Genomic DNA, 23,914 nt, shown 5'->3' with positions numbered 1-23,914 from the left:
ACTGAAGACCCTACAATGTCTGGCCCCAGATGACTCTGTCCTCATTTCCTACCATTCTTTGCTTTTCAAGTCCAGCCTCAGGTCTTGTTGGTCAGGCCTTCCTGAAGCCATAGCTCTGCTCACTCCCTCATGCCCTCAGGACCACTGACCCAAGGTTCCCCAATCACAGAGGCACTCCCCTTACATTATCCTCTTTCCATTTTCCTCATCACCACATCACCTTCCCACATTTAATATGTTTGTGGGTTGGTGCTCTCCCACTAGAGTGTAAGCTGCAAGAACAGGCAGGCAGATAAAACAATAAACAACCTCTCAGACGTTTGCAAGGGGCCCACTTGAACTAAAATAAATAAGTCACAATTTATCTGAATTCAAACTTGGCTGTCCTCTTATATTTTTATTTACTAAATAGGAAGGCAAGACAGTGATTGTTTATTGCTTTATTCTTCTAAAATGCCGCCCTCAATAGCATGTATTGAGTGAATGAATGAATGAGTGAATGAATGCAACCTTGTCATTAATTTAAAACGTGCCTAAACTTTTTTTTTTTGGGGGGGGGGGTGTCAGTCGTGGGTCTTGAACTCTGGGCCTGGGTTCTGCCTCTCAGCTCTACCACTTGAGCCACAGTGCCACTTCCAGTTTTCTGGTGGTTTATTGGAGATGAGTCTCACCATCTTTCCTGCGGGCTGGCTTTGAACTACGATCCTCAGATTTTCAGCCTCCTAAGTGTGAGTATTATGCTCACCTTTGGTCCTCAGCTTCACCCAGATCTGGGACCCATCCCATTCCTGGAGAACCCTCCAGACAGCTGGCCCCTCCCTCTCTCCTCAATTTCTACCCCTCAGACCCTCCGGCTACATGGGTGGGGACGGAGGTCATGTGCCCCCTCTTGGGGGAAATATGGCTCCTCTAGTAAACCTTACAGTAATCTTTCTCCTGTGCCTGCCTGCCTTTGCGTGGTCCCCCGGGATGGACTCGTCCGATCCTCTTTCACTGAGTAGCTAGGATTACAGGCTTGAGCCACCGGCGCCCAGCTGAGCTAACACTTTTAACAAACAGCTTGCAAAACTAAGAGAGGTGGAGCCTGTAGGCTAGTTGTGCAGTTCACAGCAGCAGTTCCAGACAGCAGGTGAGCTTTCCGAGCAGGTCGAGCAGCGCGGTGATTTGCCAGCCCAGTTCCCAAGCTCCGCGACTAAAATTTCCCTCCCCGCCCCGCCTCGCCTGGCCTCGCCCACTTCAATTAGCTGCCAATCAGGTGGCGCTCTTGGGGGCGGGGCCTCCCACACACAGAGGCTGACCCTGGCCCTCACTGGAGCCGGGGCCCCTTTAATGCCCCGCCCCCGGCTCCCCTCGCGCTCTTCGCCATGACGTTGCCAACGGCCGACCAATGAGGGCGCGGCTTACTGCCAGGCGGTGCCGGTGGCCGCTGCCAAAGGGGAAGTGAGCTGCCGCCGGAGCGATGGCCCGGGTCTGGAGCCCGCGGCCGCCTCCGCCGCCTTCGCCACCAGTGTGTCGAGAGCAGCCGCGGCCGGAGCTGGGGCCGGAGTCGCGGCTGGAGAGGGGGCGGCGCGTGTGAGTTGCCGAACATCTCAAACTCCGCTGGGGCGCTTCAGGCGGGCAGAGCAGCGGCCGCCCCTTCGGCACCGCACCCCCCCCCCCCCCCCGCCGGCCCGGACAGCAGGGCTGGCGTTTCCCCGGCCACGGGACCGGCTCCGAACCAGACTCCCATCAGACTCAGGACAGAAGCCACAGAACGGTATCATCCCAAGCTCCAGCCGGCTCCCTGACCTCGACCTTCTCTTGGCGTCTAGGCGGTGTCAGGGTTGTGGCGGCTGAGCCTCCTCCGGCCGCCACCTCCAGCCGAGGACCAGCGAGCTCCCACTGTGCTCTGCGTCTCCTCCTCTCCTCCCATTCAAGAACAAGTTTCTTTTCGCTTTCCATTGCAAATCCCTTCCCGGAGGTCCAAAGTACGCGTTCCGTATGCCCTTCCTTCCCCAGCCCCTGCACATACTTTTGGCCGCTTATCTGGAGTAATTGACATAACTTTTTATTAGTCTTTGGAAGATAAAAATTGCCCCATTTCACTCTAAACTGACACTCCATGCCCAGGGTTTTGTCCATTTGGATCACGGGCTCCTTGACCACCTCTATGTAACTTCCCCTACCCTTCTGAGTTCCAATTTCCTTTGGGCTTCTGTTCTCCAACTCCCAGCGGATCTGGTCAGTCCCACCTCTGGGTGGGAGTGATCAGAGGCCTCTGGCCCAAGATTTCCCACCCTGGAAGGTAGCGCCAAAGTAGCAAGAGAATTGGGCGTCGGGTACGAACCTGGCAGCTCAGGAGTGGGTGCTCCACTCACCCCACACAAGAAGATGAAAAAGCGCAAAGAGCTCAATGCACTGATCGGCTTGGCTGCAGACAGCCGGAGAAAGAAACCCAAGAAAGGCCCAAGCAGCCACCGTTTGCTTCGCACTGAGCCTCCTGATTCAGACTCAGAGTCCAGCTCAGAAGAGGAAGAGGAATTCGGTATAGTTGGAAATCGTTCTCGCTTTATCAAGTAAGTGATGCAGTAGTGGAGATAGGATAGATAGGATGGGTCAAACACATCTTACACTGCCTCAGGGGAAGGTAAAGAGGAGGGAAATCCTTAGGAAGAAAAAAGGATGTAAATTTTGGAAGACAAAAACAAACAGATTTTAAGAGGTCAATCTTTAGGTATAGAAAGAAGAACTCAATCTAGAGTGGAAGCAAGGACTTGGGAAATGTGCTGAGAGCCCAAAGAGTAATAAATCTTAAGAATGGAGACCTTGGGACTAAACGTGTGTGTGTGTGTGTGTGTGTGTGTGTGTGTGTGTGTGTGTGTGTGCCTGCCTATATATGTCCATATAGATAAATTGAGCTTAATATATGTATACTATATGTAGTATACATATAGTATATATGTAGTATATATATATATATTATACATATATATAGTATGAGCTTGGAAATAACTAGACAGTAAGGAGCAAAACAGGCAACTTTTCCCCAAACTTTTCAGTTGGAATAATCACTAAACAAATCAAGTAGTGACTTTTAGGGACTAGGGATAAGTTCTCATATTGAGAAAGGGCCAAAGGAAACCTCAGATGCTCTTGGACCCTGTAAGAGAGCACACTAAAAGAAGAAAGGATTCTGCTGAGGATGTGGAAGCTAGGGTGCAGCAAAACATTGGGATGCTAAAAGAGCCTTGTATCCTTTGTATATTTGTTTGTTTAAAATGTCTGTGTCCTTTTATTTTGTTAAAGAAGAGTTTGATTTCTGTTGAGTTTTGTCATTAGGTAGTTAACAGGAATTTTGTATTTGAGATATGAAGATCAGATGAAGTTTCAATTCTGAAATAGTTAATCCTCCTAAAGTAGTTTAGACCTTGAAGTCTGGGTGGAGTTTAATGTGAAATCTAGCTTGCTTCTCTTTCCTTCCTTCTGAACCAGTAAGTTAGAGTGCACTGAAATCCTTCAAATCTACACATCCTATTTCTTTTATTCCATTTACAATAAAATGTGCTCAAAAGTTTATAAAGTTTCAATAAACTGAACCATGGTCTTTTGGAGGGAACATATATTTGATAGAGACAAGTAGATAGGTAGAAAATACCAGGCTGTTAGAGAATTACACAGAACTACTTGTTTTTGTACTTTTTTGGGGGGGGGGAGGGAGGGTCCGGTCGTGGGGCCTGAACTCTAGGTCTGGGCGCTGTCCCTCAGCTCTTCAGCTCAAGGCTAGCGCTCTACCACTTGAGCCACAGTGCCACTTCTGGCTTTTTTTTTTTCTGCTTATTTGGTGCTGAGGAATCGAACCCAGGGCCTCATGCATGCAAGGCAAGCGCTCTACCACTGAGCCACCTTCCCAGCCCCCATTTTTTTTCTTTTACTTTATTTTGAGACAGCGTCTGGCTAGGTTGCCTTTGCCTCCTGAGTAGCTGGGATTATAAGAATGCAGTATTACATCTGGCTTGGTTTTCATACTTTTCCTAACTGAGCTTCTCTCCAAAGACCACCTTATGAAATGACGATGATGGCAGTGATCTACAGAGCTTACAGGAGCTTGTCATCACGCATAGGAACTTCCTGGTTTTTGTACAATTTGAAACCCTTGTAACTAATAGAAGAACTTTTTGTGGGTAACTTTTATTTAGTAATTTTCATCCTGCTGCTATTTAAATGTAAGTTTTATCTCCCCTGGTAAATTCACTGGCTAGTCATTAGAGAAGATAATTTCAGGGCAGCACACATGTACTGTTTCTAATAAAGCTATCTTGGTAATCACTTTCCCACTCATGGTTGAGTTTGTTCTTCTGACAGAGGAGACTACTTACGCTGCTGCAAGATCTGTTATCCCCTCTGTGCTTTTGTCATCCTCGCGGCCTGTGTGGTGGCCTGTGTTGGCTTGGTATGGATGCAAATTGCTCTCAAGGAGGATCTGGATGCCCTCAAGGAAAAGTTTAGAACAAGTAAGTGGTCACCCCTTTCAGGGCATAATCTTGGACCTTTTTCCAGGTTTTAGGACAAATTGGCCTATGCAGAATTAGGAGTTTGCCCACTGGGTGAAACAATTGTACATTCCATTCAGCTTTTTTATACTCTGTCTCAGGTGATAGCTTGAATGGTGTTAACACTTATTTTAAAACCTCTCTGGTTTCCCTCATGTATAATAATTAGCCTAAGCCTAGGTTAGTCCTGAAAGAGATAAGAACATATGATCATACAAAATGATGCTAATTGAAATGAACTCCAAGACATGGAAACAACAGGTCTTTTTTTTTTCTTTTTTTTGCCAGTCCTGGAGCTTGAACTCAAGGCCTGGGCACTGTCCTTGAGCCTCTCTGTGCTCAAGGCTATGGCTCTACCACTTGAGCCACAGCACCACTTCCAGCTTTTTCTTTTTTGTGGTACTAAGGAATCGAACTGAGGGCTTCATGCATGCTAGGCAAGCACTCTACCACTAAGCCACATTCTCAGCCCTAGTTCTTTCATCTTTTTTTTTGTTGTTGTTGGTTGTGGGGTCTGAACTCTGGGCCTCGGCACTGACCCTCATCTCTTCAGCTCAAGGCTAGCACCCTACCACTTGAGCCACAATGCCACTTCTGGCTTTTCTTACTTATGTGGTACTGAGGAATCGAACCCAGGGCCTCAGGCATGCAAGGGAAGCACTCTACCATTGAACCACCTTCCCAGCCCATCTTTTTGTCTTATTTTATTTCATTTTTCTTTTTCCATTTGTTTATCCCTGGCAATCTCTGTCTTCAATTCTGATACCCTCCATCTTGTATATGCATTTATCTGATTGGAAGAAGGGAAGGGAAATAATAAAATACTGAAAGAGTACAAAAAATGACCCATTACAACAATGACACTCACAGGACACTGTGTCGGAAATGAACTTTACAACTTCATGTGGAGGAGTTGGGAGAAGGAAAGGATAATGAGAGAACAACAATGAAGTGGGTAACAATGTTCAACAAAAAATGTACCCCCTCTGTACAGCATCTTTACGATACAACAAAATTTAAATAAATAAAACCTATAAGCCGGGCGCTGGTGGCTCACGCTTGTAATCCTAGCTACTCAGGAGGCTGAGATCTGAGGATCATGGTTCAAAGCCAGCCCGAGCAGGAAAAGTCTGTGACACTCTTATCTCCAATAAATTACTAGAAAACCGGAAGTGGCACTGTGGCTCAAGCAGTAGAGCACTCACCTTGAGGAAGAGCTGAGGGACAGCGCCTAGGCCCAGAGTTCAGGCCCCACGACCAGAAAAAAAAAAAGAGAGAAAGGTTAAGGCTGGTATGGGAGCTCATACATTAAATTCTAGCTACTTGGGAAGTAGAGATTGGGAGGATCAAGGTTCAAGGCCCGCTCAGGCAAAAAGTACAAGACATCTTAACCAAAAAGAGTTGAGTTTGATGGCATGCACCTGTCATTTCAGCGATATGGGAAACATAAGTCAGAGGGTTATAGTCCAGGCTATCCTTGTCATAAACACAGACCCCCATCTCAAAAATAAAGTACAAAGTAAAGTGCCTGCCTAACAAGCACAGGCACTAAGTTCGATCCCAAATTCTGCAACAACAAAAACAGAATAGCAGAAAGATTATGAAACTTTAGAGATTTAGCGTGGCAGTGAGGAGACTTCTATCTGATTACTTGACCTTTTGCTGCCCTACTGTTCATATTTACAACCACTACTATACTGCATCAGTATTTCCAGTGCCCAAGGAAGCCTGTATACATTGCTCCAAGTTCTCAGAACTTGTTTTGATATCAGTAATCTGAAGCTTGGTGAAAGTTCCAGAGGAGCTAGAGTTTCTCTGTTTGCTTGCTTGCCCATTTATCAACTGTTTTAAGTATAGAGCAAGAAATAATAGATTTCTTTCCTATCTTTAGCTTTGCTTATTTGTCACATCTATTTCAGTGGGAAAACTTTTCAATTCTATTGATGTTATCATTTTCAATTTTAGAAAATTTTGTGATTCCCAAGGCAAACTACATATTCATGAAGGGTTTGTAATTATCATAACTGTGCCTATCTTAAACATTGTATAGCTGACAAATACTTTGTCTCATGAATGAAGTTTAATGTTTAAGGGACCTTTCTTTTTTTTTCTGTTAGTTGTGGGGCCTGAACTCTGGGCCTGGGCGCTGACCCTTATCTCTTCAGCTCAAGGCTACTGCCCTACCACTTGAGCCACAGCACCAGTTCCAGCTTTTTCTGCTTTTGTGGTGCTGAGGAATTGAACCCAGAGCTTCGTGCATTCAAGGCAAAGCACTCTACCACTGAGCCACCTTCCCAGCCCTTAAGGGACTTTTCAAGTTACAAAATATTGTGTGTCACAATAGTATTATGCATCCTGACTATTTTTGGATGAAAAGGTACATTTTATAGCATTCCAATCAGATGTAACTAATTTTTTCTTTTATTAGCAACAATGACTTTTCTTGTTGGTGGTAGTGGTCGTGGGGCCTGAACTCTGGGCCTGGGCGCTGTCCCTCAGCTCTTCAGCTCAAGGCTAGCTCTCTATGACTTGAGCCACAGCACCACTTCTCGCTTTTTTTTTTCTGTTTATGTGGTGCTGAGGAATCAAACCCAAGGCCTCATGCATGCAAGGCAGACCCTCTACCACTGAGCTGCCTTCCCAGCCCCAACAATGACATTTTTTTGTCTCTAGGTTTCAAGAGTTATTTTCTAAGCTCAACTTTATTACAGCTGTCCTAATCTTAACAGTATTAGTATACCAGAAAACTAACACTAGGCTTTCTCAAGCAAGGTCATAAGGAATTCTGGCTCCAGAACTAGAATTAGAGTTCTTATTTTCCATGTGAAGCTTAGAAAATCATAACATTTTACCTTTCCTTCATCCACTCTTCTCTTGGCTGCCTACATTATTCAGGTCTTAAACCTTATCTAGGGACAGCTCATCCTCATTATGTTGATAGTATTTTTCTGGTGCTTGAAAAAAAGAAAGTTGAAATACTCACTTTGGTTTTCTTTGGGTTTCTCAATTCAGAAAATTGGATTGATAACCCATAGTTCTTCCAGAATCATCCTGGCCTGCATGTTTCTTCAGAGAACAGTGCAAGGAAGAATGAGATTTCTATACTACGATTTTTTTTTTCTGCTTGATATTTATCCTTGCAGTATAGTAAGGTGTTTGAAAGGCCATAGTTTTCTTTTTATGTAAGTAGTAATGGTAATTAGAAAACAAGGGTCCCAAAACAATGTTTACCTATAAATAACCACTGAACATACCTGTCTGTACCATCAACTTTCCATAATTAGTTGGTCTTCCTAGGCCTATGTTATAGCTTGATGTGATCACATATAGCAATTATATATTTATACATTTCAAAAAATGGCTTAGTTTTCCCATTTGTGGGTTCCTTTCTCCATCTGTTCTGTGCCAATGTTTGTGGAATACCAGATAATTTATTTGGTTTTTGGAGGGTTTTGGTTGGTTGTGAGGCTTGAACTCAGGGCCTGGATGCTGTCCCTGAGCTCTTTTTCTCAAGGCTAGCACTCTACCACTTGAGCCACAGCACTACTTCTGATTATGGAGTGGTTAATTGGAGATAAGAATCTCATGGGGACTTTTCTGCCCAGGCTGGCTTTGATCCATGATCCTCAGATCTCAGCCTCCTGAGTAGCTAGGATTATAGGCATGATCCACCAACGCCCAGCTGGGATACCAGATAATTTATACCTTGGCTAGTTGTCAGGGAATTTCTTGGTTTGGAAAAATGTAGCATATATAGCAAGCTTAATAGCCAGTCAATAATATTTTTTGAGCACTTGTTAATACCAGTCTAGAATGAGTGTATTCAGATGACAGGAATTACACCCTAGACAAGGAAGCCAACTTTCAATCACTGAGCATCATCCCCCAGGACATGACTATATTGGTCAGCCAGCTAAGTAAAGCAGATTTGGGGTTATCAAAGTGGTTTTCCTTTTGGCTTTGCTTTTTCAGCATCTGTAATATCCTTGGACTTTCTGAAGGGTTTTTTTTTTTTTTTGGACGGTCATGGGGCTTGAACTCTGGACCTGGGCGCTGTCCCTCAGCTCTTCAGCTCAAGGCGAGCGCTCTGCCACTTGAGCTACAGCGCCACTTCTGGTTTTCTGGTGGTTTATTGGAGATAGGAGTCTCACAGTCTTTCCTGCCCAGGCTGGCTTTGAACCATGATCCTCAGATCTCAGCCTCCTGAGTAGGTAGGATTACAGGCGTGAGCCACCAGTGCCCGGCTACTCTGAAGGGTTTCTTGAAGGAGGATATTAGATTAACAGTCAGTTCATAAACTGGGTTATTGTTGTCGGTTTTGCCCAAGTGTTTTTGAAAACTAAAGTTTTGTCAATCTTGTTAAGTTTAAATGATCTTTCCTTCAATTTCAGTCCTACTTTAAATTTCAGCAAGTTAATTTTTACTATTTTTTCAATGAGACATGTGACTCTAAAATTCGCTGATTCAAATAAGACCACCTGTTGACTCGCTTTAACATCTTTTTGAGAAATTCCAAGTCCTTTGTTCTTCATGTCAATAAATTTTCAAAGCACTTAATTAGGAAAGGAAGGGAGGATTGTAAAAATACAAATGAACGGGAAAGCAAAGCAGATAGGCTTGCATTTATCTTTGTGGTCAAGAATAACTTGATCGGGGCGGGGAAGGTGGCTCAGTGGTAGAGCGCTTGCCTTGCATGCATGAGGCCCTGGGTTCGATTCCTCAGCACCACATAAGCAAAAAGAAAAAAGCCGGAAGTGGCGCTGTGGCTCTAATGGTAGAGCGCTAGCCTTGAGCTGAAGAGCTGAGGGACAGAGTCCAGGCCCAGAGTTCAGGCCCCACGACCGTACCCCCCCCAAAAAAAACAATAATAATAATAATAATAACTTGATCCTTGAATTAAAAGCATGGGCTGGGCCAGGCACAGTGGCTCAAACATATAATTCTATCTACTTGGGAGGTGAAGGTTGTGAGGATTGCAATTCAAGGCTAGCCCAGCCCCCCCCCCCCCCCAAAAAAAAAAAAAGTTCAAGAGACTCCATCTTTTGACTAATGGTTGGGCATAGTGGTATTATCCTGCTATCTAGCAATGCAGGGAACACAAATAGGAAAATCACAGACCAGTGCAGCTCAGGCATAAAGCAAGATGCTATCAAAAAAATAACTAACCCCAAAAGGGCTAGCCGAGTGGGTCAAGTGGCAGAGCAACTTCCTAGCAAGTGGTAGGTCCTGACTTCAAACCCTAGTAATGGCCCCCTCCAAAAAAAAAAAAAAGTATGGCCTGGCTTTGAGACTTTTAATTGAGTATCATTTTTCCAGAACCAAGTATTCTGCAAATCAAAGACCTTACAGTTATTTTAAGGAAATTTCTGTACCCAACCAGCCCTCAGTCGACCAACTATAGAACATTAAAGGACAAGTGTATGTAAGAGAAGAGAAGCACTAATATATCAGACATCTCCTTTACTGACCATAGAGGCACAGTCATAGTTTGATATTTCATTCGGAATTTACAAATAGCCTTGTGAGACTAAAGGCATTAGAATGCATCTGTGATATCTAGAGTATACTAGAAAGAATATTGGTCCTAGGAGGAGAAGGTTTGACTGGATCCTGGCTTCTTGTTACTAGCTATAAAATTTGGATATCATCATATTTCTTTTGATCCATTATTTTCTTATCCATAAACCATGAAGGTGTACTATTGCCACCAAAAATTTTGGGCATTTCTATGTTAAAGCATCAGTCACACTGTATAATACTGTGACCACACCTTCCATTCTAGACTAAGAGATTCAGAGTCTTTTGGGTATACTGCTGCCCGGTACAGAGCTGGCACTCAGTAGAGGATAAATAATACTTATATAATTACATTGCAAACTAAAGACACTATATAAATATGAAGAATTCCTATTGTCATTATATATGTTGTATTTGAAGACTGTGTAGAAATTACATTTGCCAACTTTAAAGATAGAAAAATCAAAAGAACTAGGGAAACTCTTTTGAAAGTTAACATATTAAATTTTAAGTGAGTTAGTTTCCATGTTGAAAGAACATGAATTAGTAATCCTAAATTGTTTGTTCGCTGTACTTCCTCCCATTTATATAATAAAAATGCCTCTACTTGGCTTGTCTCTCCTAAAAAGACCAAATCAGATAATGATTATGGTCCCCTTTTGGCTTATAAACTTCTCAGTATCCAGAGTGTTCTCAGAGCTTGTCAGTTGTGTTATATTTATTAGTTAATAATTGTAACCCAGATTATTTATGTGTTTGTCCTCTTTCCTTTTCTACTTCTACCTTCTACTTCATGCATACAGACTTCAGGAAAGTGAGAGACCTACCACCTCCACCTCTTGGGAGGTTTGACCACGTTAGTATGGCACACATTCCAGCAATTTTCTTTACAGCCTAACTGAAAATGTATAAGGATGTTTGTTACATATTACATTAGTTTAGACTGAGAGTGAAATATTCTTGCTGTCAGAGATGGATGAAAAACCATATATAAATCAAAAGCTGTACTAAAAGCACTTAGGGAAGTATTATTTATAATGAAATCCACTGGCAAGTATTTTTAAACAATGAATAAAAGTAACATTTCTTTTATTATTTTAAAATTTTTATATAACAGGCTTGCTCAACGACCCTCAGTTTCTGAGCTTGTTTGGGTCTTGTTTGTTTTCTTTGTTAGATTGAAGAGGAAGGTAAAGTGATTTAAAAAAAAAAAAAAAAAAACATGATTGGGAGGTACCGAAAGGCCAGATTCATTCAGATAATACTTGTTGAGCATCTAAAATGTACCAGATGTATTATAAGAGCAGACCATACAAAGCTGAGCAAAACCAAGTCTTGGGAGCTTATGTTTTAGTAAATTTTTTATATTGATCTTTTAAGTCAGTTTTTGGTTTTAGAGAAAGTACATAATAACTAGTTAGGTACTCTTAAGAGTTGGGAAAGAATATGATGTGGATGTTTTTGTTTTCTTTCCTGGAGAACCATCCATTATCAATATCTTATGTCTATTAAAAAGGAAAATGCTTTTTAAAGAAGGAGAGATTAAACTCAGATCCTTGCTCATGTTAAGGTAGGATTCTACCTCTAAAGCCACTCTACAACCTAAGTCACCTGACTTTTACGGTTCATTGCCAGTAGTGAATTAGTTTCAGTGAAAAAGATGGTTTAGTGTTGAAGATGTATATTTACATAAATAAAAGACTAGCATAGGTAGTAAATGTGGGTTATATCGTTATCAATGTAGAACTGACTTTTGTTAAGCCATCTTATTTCCTAGCCCATATTCACTTTTTCATTTTGGGACTATTAGGGAAATTTACATCTATTTGTAATTGTTCTTATTTTTGCTTTTAGTGGAATCTAATCAGAAAAGCTCATTCCAGGAAATTCCCAAACTTAATGAAGACCTCCTAGGCAAACAGAAACAACTTGAGAAGATTGAATCTGGGGAGCTGGGCTTGAACAGAGTCTGGATCAACATCACAGAAATGAATAAGCAGGTAGCAAACCTATTATTTTATTTCTGTTGAAGCTATAAATAATTTCAATTGGTTGGTTATAAGTATAGGGAATTCACTTCAGGTGGTTTGACTTTTTTTTTTTTTTTTGTGGTCAGTCGTGGGGCTTGGGCACTGTCCCTGTGCTCTTCAGCTCAAGGCAAGCACTCTACCACAGCACCACTTCCAGTTTTCTAGTGGTTTAAAGTGTACTTACTAGTGGGAGCTCCTATGTATCACAGACCCTATATAATTCTAGCTACTCAAGAAGCTGAGATCTGAGAATCAAAGTTGGATGCTAACCCAGACAGACAGATCCCAGAGACATATCTCCAGTTAATCAGCAAAAAGTCTGAAATGAAGGCATGGCTTGTGAGTTTACCAGTTAGAAGTCAAAAAGCTGGGCAAGAGTTCAAAGCCCTGAGTTCAAGCCTCAGTAGTGACACAAAATGTACTTACCAAATACTTTAAATGCTAAACCTTTCTGCAAATGAACAATATTTTCATCAAGTTAGAAGCTGGAAATTCTTTAGTCAGTTTCTCCAACCCCCAGAAAAAGATACCCTATTATTACTAGATAATGAAGTTTATTTTGTTAAAAAAAAAAAAAAGTTACAAACTGCTGAGTGCCAGTGGCTTACTCCTGCAACCCTAACTACTTAGGAGAGTGAGATCTGAGGATCATAGTTCAAACAAGCCCAGGCAAGAAAGTCCATGAGAATTTGTTGTTATTGTTTTGTTGGTCATAGGACTTGAAGTCAGGATCTAGATGCTATCCCTGAGCTCTTTCACTCACTTCCAGTTTTCTGGTAGTTAGTTAGATGTAAGAGTCTCATAGACCTTACTGCTCCAGCTGACTTTGAACCATGATCCTCAGATCTCAGCCTCTTGAGTAGCTTGGATTACAGACGTGAAACACCAGCAACTGGCCCTGTGAGACTCTTATCTCCAGTTAATCACCAGAAAACTAGAATTGGAGCTGTGGCTCAAAGTGGTAGAGCACTAGCCTTGAGCAAGAGCTTAGGGACAACGCCCAGTTCAAGCTCTGTGACTGACAAAAAAAAAAAAAAATCTACAAACTTACAAATTCAGTCTTGGGATGTAATTCTATATACTCTGCTAAAAACAAATCTTCAAACTATCGATGAATATAGTAGTCATTTTGGAATAGCTTAGTACCAAATGGAAGAGTTAGTTAAGTACCTTGACCAGGCAAGAAAACATGGAGCATAAACTCTTTTCCAGTCCCTAAGTTGTCCTGAGCTCTGTAGACTTTGCTTCTAAAGGAAAGAATCCACTGGAAAAAATAAATTATTCTAAGGGTGTTGATGTAGCATCTTACATATAAAAGGGGATATAGTTGCCCTGGTTATAGCTATACCCCCAGTTCTCAATTTTTTTAATAGTGGTCTAGAGGAGGGTAGTTTAGTACATAAAACCAAAGTCCACCAGGGCATGGATGGTTCATGCTTGTAATCCTAGTTGCTCAGGAGGCTGGGATCTGAGGATCATGGTTTGAAGCCAGCCCAGACACAAAAATTTGTGAGATTCTTTTCTCTCCAATTAACCAGCAAAAAGCCAGAAACAGGGTGTGGTTCAAGTGGTAGAGTACCAGCCTTGAGTGAAAAAGCTGAAGCCCTGAGTTCAAGTCCTAGTAGAGGCAGGCCGGCACGCATGTGCGCACACACGCGTACACACACACCCACATTAACAGGCAAGCAGGCGCACGCACGCACACACACACACACACACACACATTAATGGCCCAGGGAAGTGGCTTTCAAACTTTTGCCAGAAACAGTAAGGATTATACATCATTATGCAATAAATATGTATACTGTGGTTTGAATGTGTTCTCCAGTTCATGTTTTGGAAATTTAGTTCCAGATTCATATTTGGAGATGGAACCTTTGGGAAATAATTAGCATCAAATGAGGTCCTGTAGGTAGAGCCCTCTTGATGGTAGAAAGAGGAAGAGAAACTGAAGCCTGCACATTTGTTCTGTCTTATCATATGTATGTGTTGCCCTCTGATATGATAAAGCAGAAAGGTTCTCACCTGCTGGTGGCAGGCAGGCTCTTGGGCTTCCCTGCCTACAGAACCTTGAACATTGCTTATGATGCCTTAGGATATTTTCTTTTCTACGCATTTCTATTTTTTAATCATGCATGAAATAGCTGATAGATTTTAGTACCTAGTATTTACTAGTTGCCATTTATCTTTACACTCTGAACAACTAGAGAAAAACAGATATTCATTCCTTTTGTGCAAAAAATAATATCAATTGTACCCTTTCTTACATTCACACAGCAAATGAGTAATTTGGCCAGCGATTGCAGCAGGGGAAAATAGGTCACACTGAAGTGCTGAAAGATAAGTTACATCTTTCCTGGAGCCATCTACTGGTTTCCAGTTGTCAAAGATAATATTGTTCCATATGAAGAGGCAAAATCAACTATTTCCCTTTAAAAAAAAAAAAATAACATAGATCCAGGCTCCGGTGGCTCATGCCTGTAATCCTAGCTACTCAAGAGGCTGAGATCTGAGGATCGTGGTTCAAAGCCAGCCCCGGTAAGAAAGTCTGTGACACTCTTATCTCCAAAAACCACTCAAAACTGGAAGTGGCGCTGTGGCTCAAGTAGTAGAGTGCTCACCTTGAGCTGAGGAGCTGAGGGACAGTGAAGAACAGAGCCAAAGAAGAAAGGGTACTTGAAGACATATACATTTTCACATCTATGGTTTTGGTTCCTGAGTTCTCTAACTAGGAATCTAGACACCAAAGAATAATTTTGTTCTCTGTTTGGCCATTGTTTTTAATACAAGGTGTACTTTAGGAAGCATATACATAGAGAAGTTTACTTTAGTCCTAGGGCTTTATATATAAGGATATACATAGGATGGTTGCATTGAATCTCTTTCCATTTTAGCTTTACTATACCTTCAGAGATTGTAGGAGTGACTTAGGAAGATAACCTAATACAGAGGAATTCTTGCTGGTCTGGGCCCAGAGATAGGCAGTGGTGAGGCAGAGCTCTCTATGTGGTTTCCAAAGGGAACTCAGCACTCTGAGTGGTTTTCTAAAATTAATGCTACACAACTCTATTCAAGTAAAAAGTATTTGTTCTGAACTAAAATAGCTATAAAAGTAAAATTAATATTTAACTATGTTTCTGTATTTATAAGTAACTGTCAAGATGCTTTTAGTGGCAATTTCAAAACAATTCAGGATGGTTTAATACAAGAAAATGTATTACATCACTTAATACAAACTTGTCCTTATCACAAAGTGGGCTGAAGTTAATGTAGTCTGGGGGGAAAAAAAGCCATCAGTTTGAGAAAATTAAAATCAAATTTTGCTTTGAAAGATCTTTAGTAGTTAAAACCTCATTTGTATTTCTTATTTTATGCATGAAGTCTCTGATATTATACCCATTCCCTCTTGACCATTTAAGAAGTATCTCCCTTTCTTTGAAGGTCATTAATTCAACAAATATTTGCTGAGCTGCTTTGGATTATGTCTTAGTCTATCAGGCTGTTATATATACTAGGTAACATAAACAACAGAAATTGGATTGCTCACAATTGTGCAGGCTAGATTCCAAGATCAAGGTGTCAGTGGATCTGGTAGTTGACAAAGGCTTATTCTCTGCTTTGTACATTGTGCTTTCTTACTATATCCTCATATGGCAGAAAAGGAAAAAGAGTTTTCTTGGACTTCTTTTATAAATCTCCCATTCATGACAATAGAGTCCTCCTATATCATATCTGAAAGACTGCCTCTTTTTTTTTTTTTTGGTCTGTCGTGAGGCTTGAACTCTGGGCCTGTGCTCTGTCCCTCAGTTCCTCAGCTCAAGGTGAGCACTCTACCAATTGAGCCACAGTGCCACTTCCGGTTTTCTGTGGTTTATTGGAAATAAGAGTCTCACAGAACCCATTGCAGCAATGAGATGTACAAGGCGTTATGTCGAAAAATGAACTTTACAACTTTGGCCAGGGGGTTGGGGGTGGGGGGGAATGTGAGGGGGGGAAAGATGGGAAGGGATAGGAAGGGGAAACAAAGGAGGAGGCAACAATGCTTGATAAGAAATGTACTCATTATGTTGCCCATGTAATTGTAACCCCTCTGTACAGTATTTTCACAATTAAACAAAAAGAAAAAGAAAGAGTTTCACAGACTTTCCTGTCCAGGCTGGCTTTGAACTGTGATCCTCAGATATCAGCCTTTTGAGTAGCTAGGATTACAGGCATGAGCCACAGCACCTGGCTTACCTCTTCTTTTTGTGTATGTGTTGCTGAAGTTTGAACTCAAGGTATGCCACTTGCTAGACTGTTACTGTATCATTTGAACCACAATCCCAGCTCTTTTTGCTTTTGTTAATTTTTTTTTTTTGGGGGGGGGGTGTCCGGTCATGGGCCTGAACTCTGGGCCTGGGCGCTGTCCCTCAGCTCGTCAGCTCAAGGCTAGCGCTTTTTTTTTCTGCTTATGTGGTGCTGAGGAATCCAACCCAGGGCCTCAAGCATGCAAGGCAAGCGCTCTACCACTGAGCCACCTTCCCAGCCCATGCTTTTGTTAATTTTTGGATAGGGTTTTACTTTTTGCCCCAGCCAGCCTGGGCCTTGTTCCTAATATATAGGCTTTCCACATAACTGGGATGATAGACACTCTTCACTGTACCAAGCTTTATATTGGTTGAGATAAGATCTCAGGAACTTTTTGCCCAGGCTATCCTTAAATGATAATCCTCCCATCCTTAGCCTCATAAGTAGCTATGATTACCATATCCAGCTAAATTTATATTTCTTTTGGCTGTACTCATATTTGAATTTACGGCCTCTTGAAGACTCTACCTCATAATGCCATAACATTGGGGCTTATGTTTCAGCATATACATTTTAGGGAGACACAAACATTCAGACCATAGTAAATTTAAAAACATTATTCCTCTCCTCAAGAATTTTTCAGACAACACGCGCTGGTGGCTCACGCCTGTAATCCTAGCTACTCAGGAGGCTGAGATCTGAGGATCGCGGTTCAAAGCCAGCCCGGGCAGGAAAGACCATGAGACTCCTATCTCCAATAAACCACCAGAAAACCGGAAGTGGCGCTGTAGCTCAAGTGGTAGAGCACTCTCCTTGAGCTTAAGAGCTGAGGGACAGCACTCAGGCCCAGAGTTCAAGCCCCACAACCAACAAAAAAAAAAAAGAATTTTTCAGACAAATGAAAGAGATGAGAAAGTAAATAACTGTAAATAGCTTGACAAGCAATAAGCAATAGGCCAAATGGTATTGTGAGGACATACTTATATAGCCAACCCAGACTGGGGTCAAGAGAGGTTTCCCAAAGATACTGAGTCCTGCAGGGAAATAAAACTTGGCCAAGTGAACTCTGTAGAAATAGGAAAGCTCTCTAGGCAATAAAAAGTACAGCTAATCCTTATAATTTGTTAGTTACACATTTACAAATTCACCCCAAATCTGTGTTTGAGAGGCTTTTGCACTTATTTTTTTTTTTTTTTTTTCTAAAAAATATGGAACGCTTCACGAATTTGCGTGTCATCCTTGCGCAGGGGCCATGCTAATCTTCTCTGTATCGTTCCAATTTTAGTATATGTGTTGCCGAAGCGAACACGCTTTTGCACTTATTTATGACATGCATAGCAGCAAAAAAAAAAAAAAAAAAAACGAGTTTCAGCTAATTGTTTGAAGTCTTGAACTATAAACAAGTCTTTTTTTGAGTTCTTGAACTATAAACAAGTGTCTTTAGTGTGTTTAGTGTCACATTATTCACATATTTATCCTTTCTGTGGATGATTTCTCTGTTTAAATGTCCCCAAGAACCATGCTACGTACTGTTTAGTGTTCTAAATGCAAGGCGACTGATGTTCCACACGAAATAAATACATATATCAGGTAGACTTCCTTTAGGCATGACTTGTAGTGCTGTTGGCTGTGAGTTTGATGCTAATGGATCAACAATTATGCATTAAATAACAAACACATACAACAAGGTTATGTATTATATTGATAGATTAATAAAAATGTTACGACCACAGGACTCACCAAATCCCGACCCTTTATTTCCCCTAGGAGCAATAGTTTAGCATTCACTAATTCAGAGTTTGCTGCATTGTTTTACACAATAATTACCTACTCAGGAGAATGGACTGTAAAAGAATAGAAAAAGGAAACACATTGTGTTCCAGGAATTGTAGTCTTTCCTTTTAAGCTTTAGTTTCGGGTATAAAGAGAGCAGATATAAAGTCAACAAGAGCCATTCTGAAGAAAGACCTTGAGTGTCCTTTTTTTTACTTTATTTCTTTTTAATTTTTGTATTTTTTTATTGTAAAGATACTGTACAGAGGGGTTATAGTTACATGAGTAAGGTAATGAGTACATTTCCTATCAAGCATTGTTACCCACTGGAGTGTCCTTCTTTATACTCTCTGTATCTTTGTAAGCACTCAGTCCAAATACCTTTGTGATTTTTTTCCTTTTATTTATTTATTTTGCCTATGCATCTAAATCACCAGAAAATTGTACCATGATGATGCTACAGAATATAGTGATTATAGTGCCAATGAAGATAACACTTGCTAAAGGTTTTCTTTGTGTAGGCCACTGTTAGATGCATATATGTGATACCCTTTGTTTCTACAGCTATATGAAGTAGAAAGTAGCATCTCCACTTTACAGATAAAAAAATGGATGGAGCCTTGAAAAGTTAACATAGTTTATCCAAGTTCACACAGCTATGTGGTGATGCTAACACTGAATATTCAAGTCTTGGGAGCCTATTTTCTTTCCACGTTCCCATTCTACCTTCCACCTTTATATCTCTTACAGGATTCACTAGACGCTCCTCAAAGATTCCATTGTTGGATCCCTGCTAGGGAGAGTTATGATTGTTGTAGTAACTCTTACTATTTAAAGAACACTTAATTTTATCCCCAAGGCAAAAAAGTAACATTTCCAACTTTATAGTACTAAATGATGTATTAAATGATCTCTAGTAGCTGTTTTTAATTCTATTAATAAAGATTCATATAAATGAATGAAAGTCATGACTTATCTTTTGGCTGAAATGTGATTTTTTTCTTAATGGTTTCTATTTAATTCAAGTTTTTAGACCCTTCAAATCCCAAAATATGATTCAGTGATAACTTCTATAATACTTAAATCTAATCTCACATTCTAGAATGTGCCTACTTGAGGCCAGAGGAGTTCTAGAAACAGTAATGGGAAGGTGCCCCTCCGTTCTTCAGTCTTATTACACATGTAACTGTCTTGTAGTTTTCCACAGATTTTGGCATTACGCCACTGAGGAGAGGAAGACTGGAAGATGGGAATCTAGTTTTGTAATTTATAAGAATATAGCTGAGTTCTGATGACCAGAGTTGTGATTCAGGTCTGAGTAAGTAAAATGCCCTAAGTATGTTAGGTAACTGCAGAACTGATGGTCAGCTCTCCAGAGCATCCTATTTCAGTTATCCAGCTAAAACCCTACACCTAGAGTATTTTATGAAACGAGGAAAGATGAATTAGTACCTACTTTACCTATTCCTACTTCCATTTCTTCTCTGATTTGGTATGAAATAAAAACTGTCAACTGGGCACTAGTGGCTCATGCCTGTAATCCTAGCTACTCAGGAGGCTGAGATCTGAGGATTGTGGTTCAAAGCCAGCCCAGGCAGGAAAGCCTGAAAGACTAGTATCTCCAGAAGTGGCGCTGTAGCTCAAGTGGTAGAATGCTAGCCCTGAGGGAAGAGGATTGGGGGGGGCAGGGGGAGATGGGAAGGGGAAACAAAGGAAGAGCCTACAATGCTTGATAAGAAATGTACTCATTATCTTGCCCATGTAATTATAACCCCTCTGTACAGTATTTTCACAATTTAAAAAAAAAAAAAAGAATGCTAGCCCTGAGCAAAAGGAGCTCAGGGATAGTACCCATCCCAGAGTTCAAGCCCCAAGACCAGCAAAAATAAATAAATAAAGCTAGCTCAGACAGGAAAGTCCATGAGACTCTTATCTCCAATTAACTACCAGAAATAAAAAGGCTGAGAATGTAGCTATGGCTGAAGTGGTAGAGCACTGGTCTTGAGCAAAAGAAGCTCAAGGGCAGTATGGCAGTACCCAGGTCCTGAGTTCAAGCTGTGGGACTGCCGCACGCGCACGCACACACACACACACACAGCTGTCATACCAGCCATACTGGCCTACAAGGTCATTGCCATTCCTGAGATACTTGATATTAACTCTGCCATAGGCCCAGGTTATTGTAGCACCTGGGTGAATAGTCTCTACTCAGAGCTTGTGGTCTCTTTCAGTCCTGGCCAGTTATTATCAGTGGGAATTCAGCCTCCAGGCTGAAAGGTAAACCACATAATTGAAAGGGGCCTATATTGTCCATTAAATTGGCTTTGGGCCTCTTGTATTTTTTATTTTATTTTTTTTTTGCCAGTCCTGGGGCTTAAACTCAGGGCCTGAGCACTATCCCTGAGCTTCTTTTGCTCAAGGCTAGCATTCTACCACATGAGACAAAGTGCTACTTCCAGCTTTTTCTGTTTATGTGGTACTGAGGAATCGAACCCTGGGCTTCATGCAAGCACTCTACCACTAAGTCACATTCCCAGTCCTTCTGTACTTATTTTGTAAGAATGTGTAAAAATGTACCTGGAGAGGTATTCCCTTTCAGCCACTTTATTGCTAGACATGTTCTGATAGCTATGGAAGTCCTACTTTTACATGAAAGTAAAAGGTAGTCAAAGAAATCTTCCAAACCTTTTCCTAAGTTATGTGATACTGTTTTCCTATGTGTATGTATGTCACTTTTGATTTTAAAATTTTGATATGAATAAAAGATTTATATAATAAAACATATAGAACCTACAGAATATATAGAACATGCAGAACATATAGAAATCCTATTCAAGTTTCCCTTTAATCCTCATACACACATGCATGTACTTGTGTTTCAGTCTACATTGTTATTTGCAGTCAGTAGTATGAGTTGTATCTTTCCAGTCTGTTCTGTGTATTTACAAAACCATAATAGCTTTTAATATGAGTTAGCTTATGGCTAGTGTACATATTTGTAAATAAATGAGGACATTGAATATGGGTTTTTCTATACCTTGCTTTTTTAGAGGACACACATGTATCTGTATCCCTAGTGGTAATTATTTAGATTATTTCTACCTCTTGATTTATTTTATTTTTGTGGTACTGAGAATCAAACTTAGGGCCTCATGCACACTAAACAAGTGCTGTGTCACTGAGCTAGATCCCCACCCTAGTACTTTGCTATTATAAATAAGGAAACTTGGATATCCTTGTTTGTATATATCTGTGCACATGAGCAAGTAGTCTTCAAGAGAGATTTCTAGAAATGGAAGTTGTTGAATGAAGAATATGGACACTTCAATTGTGTGTGTATGTGTGCGTGTGTGTTCACACACATACGTGCTAGTCCTGGGGTTTGAACTCAGGAGCTAGGCCTTCTCATTGAGCTTCTTTTGCTCAGGGCTAGTGCTGTATCATTTGAACCACAGCTCCTTTATTAGTGGTTTATTGGAGATAAAAGTCTCATAGACTGCTGCACAAGCTGCCTTTGAACCATAATCCTGATCCTCCTGAGTAGCTAGGATTACAGGTGTGAGCCACTGGTACCCAGCAATATTTCAGATTTTGAAAGCAATTTTATTAAGCCTTCTCCAATTTACATTCCCAAAACAATTCATGAAAATACCTATTTCCTGAAAACTTCATGTAATTGCTATTCTTTCATTTTGTTTTGTTTTTTTGTCAGTCATGAGGCTTGAACTCTGGGCCTGGGTCAGCTGTCCCTCATCTCTTCAGCTCAAGGCTAGCACTCTACTACCATACCACTTTGTTTTTTTCTGGTGGTTAATTGGAGATAAGAGTCTTGCAGACTTTCTTGCCCGGGCTGGCTGTGAACTGAATAGCTAGGATTATAGGTGTGAGCCACGGGTACTCTGCTCTAGTAATTGTTATTCTTAAGAGGCTTATTGATAGTATCTCCCTGAGTCTGAGGTTTCTCACATTTTTTGTGTTGGTTTTTTAACCTATCATTTTTTTTTTTTTTTTTTGTCGGTCGTGGGGCTTGAACTCTGGGCCTGGGCGCTGTCCCTCAGCTCTTCAGCTCAAGGCGAGCGCTCTACCACTTGAGCTACAGCGCCACTTCCGGTTTTCTGGTGGTTTATTGGAGATAGGAGTCTCATGGTTTCTCCTGCCGGGCTGGCTTTGAACCGCGATCCTCAGATCTCAGCCTCCTGAGTAGCTAGGATTACAGGCGTGAGCCACCAGTGCCCAGCTCATTTTTTTTTTTTCTTGAGGTAGGGTCTTGTGATCTCACTTGACTTTCTGCTGGTGCTCTACCACTTAAGCCATGTGTCCAGTCCTCGTTTTTTTTGTTTTTGGATGGAATTAGGATGTTGGTAAGACTATATTTTGGAACACTTTGAAGAATGATATGATTAAGTCTCTCTACTAAAGAACACATCTGATATTTTGTATCAAAATGTCTGTTTACAAGTGGGGGGGGGCATACTGGTGGCTCATGCCTGTAATCCTACCTATTCAGGAGGGTGAGATCTTTTGAAGAGTGTTTTGAGTCATACTGTGAGGCTTGTTAGAAAATGATCTCTGAGTCTTGAAATTGAATGTTATACAGATTCCTTTGTATTCTATATAAGGTAGTCTATCCCTAAGTAGTAGAAGGAAAGCCACATTTTATTTTTATTCACTTCTTATTTTTTCATACATTTGTTGCATCAGTCAGTGAGTCAGTGGGTATTTATTGACCCCTTCAGGGGACAAAATAATGCTTTGGTTGAGCTATTGAGTTTGAAATATTAATCACATTATTAAACCAAATCCCCAAATAGTTGAAAGTGCTATTCATGTTGTCGGGATATGGTTCCTGTAGACTGTATTTTGTGATGATGGGCTTTTACTTTATAATGTATGTTCCCACCTGGACAGGAACAAAAGTTCAGTTAAATAACTGAGATGTTATATTTTACCAATATGAAGCATGAAGTGGTCCTTGATTATTAGCTTTTTTCCTGTCCAACTGTTGAAGGATTATGTGGTAATCACTGCATCTTTTGGACCTTGCAACTTGGCAGGACTAGGGTAAAGAACAACACGCACCTTTTCCTCTTTGGCATTAGTTTAAATTGGGCAGGGGTGTTATTGTCACCTCCTGAATCTGAACCTTATCCAAGGTACTGTGAGCTGACAGATGCTTTTAATATCTCAACTGTAGAACTTGGGAAGGAAGCATTCACTTCACATACTGTGTTTTCATTGATTTTTTTTTTTTTACTCTTTTCCTTCCAGATATCTATGTTAACTTCTGCAGTAAATCACCTCAAAGCCAATGTTAAGTCAGCTGCAGACCTAATTAGCCTGCCCACCACGATAGAGGGACTTCAGAAGGTATGTGCTAAGTACAAGTACTGAGATTGATCTACTGATGGGATTCTAGCTCCTTATAAGTTTTGTTCAAAAGCCTGTCCTTCCCAGGGGTCAAGTGAGAAAGGGCAGGCTTTTGTGGCCTCCAGTACCTAAGCAATTCTGACAGTATTACATTAGAAAAGGAAATTGATCTGTCCTTGCATTCATTAATTGAGTAAACATTTGTAGAGCTTCCTCCAGGATGTGCCAGGCACTTTGCAGATAATAGGAATATTAGTTTCAGGGTTTCATTGCTGAGTTTACATGGCTCTGTCAGCTGCTGCTTTAAAAAAAAAAAAATCCCTAAACAAGAGCTTACTATCTTGGTGCTGTTCTAATGGGCTCATACATCCAGCAAGTGAGAATTTCCTAACAGTAGGTATCTGTGAATGC

General features: G+C 41.0%; 1 protein-coding gene and 1 non-coding gene across 6 annotated transcripts in view; one reads left to right on the top strand and one right to left on the bottom strand.

Moving 5' to 3' along the window:
• Positions 1–1,431: 1,431 nt before the first annotated feature.
• The window catches only part of Efcab14 (EF-hand calcium binding domain 14), a 40,934-nt gene continuing 18,451 nt past the window's right edge, over positions 1,432–23,914 (top strand). For 4 of the 5 annotated variants that reach the window (XM_042682604.1, XM_042682595.1, XM_042682586.1 and 1 more), the window contains exons 1-4: positions 1,432–2,555; positions 4,342–4,490; positions 11,901–12,046; positions 23,405–23,503. In XM_042682604.1, the coding sequence (XP_042538538.1) occupies positions 2,371–2,555; positions 4,342–4,490; positions 11,901–12,046; positions 23,405–23,503 (579 nt within the window). In that variant the 5' untranslated portion in view covers positions 1,432–2,370. The remainder of the gene's footprint in view (positions 2,556–4,341; positions 4,491–11,900; positions 12,047–23,404; positions 23,504–23,914) is intronic. The other variant, XM_042682611.1, reaches the window with a different exon arrangement.
• LOC122113094 lies at positions 17,566–17,672 on the bottom strand. Its single transcript, XR_006148376.1, has one exon. It is a non-coding gene; the product is annotated as a U6 spliceosomal RNA (small nuclear RNA).

The sequence above is a fragment of the Dipodomys spectabilis genome, unplaced genomic scaffold, assembly GCF_019054845.1.
Source record: "Dipodomys spectabilis isolate Male_0828 unplaced genomic scaffold, ASM1905484v1 ptg000002l, whole genome shotgun sequence".
NCBI lineage: Eukaryota > Metazoa > Chordata > Mammalia > Rodentia > Heteromyidae > Dipodomys > Dipodomys spectabilis.
The sequence above is the reverse complement of the archived record's forward strand: the minus strand, read 5'-3'. Positions and strand labels throughout refer to the sequence as shown.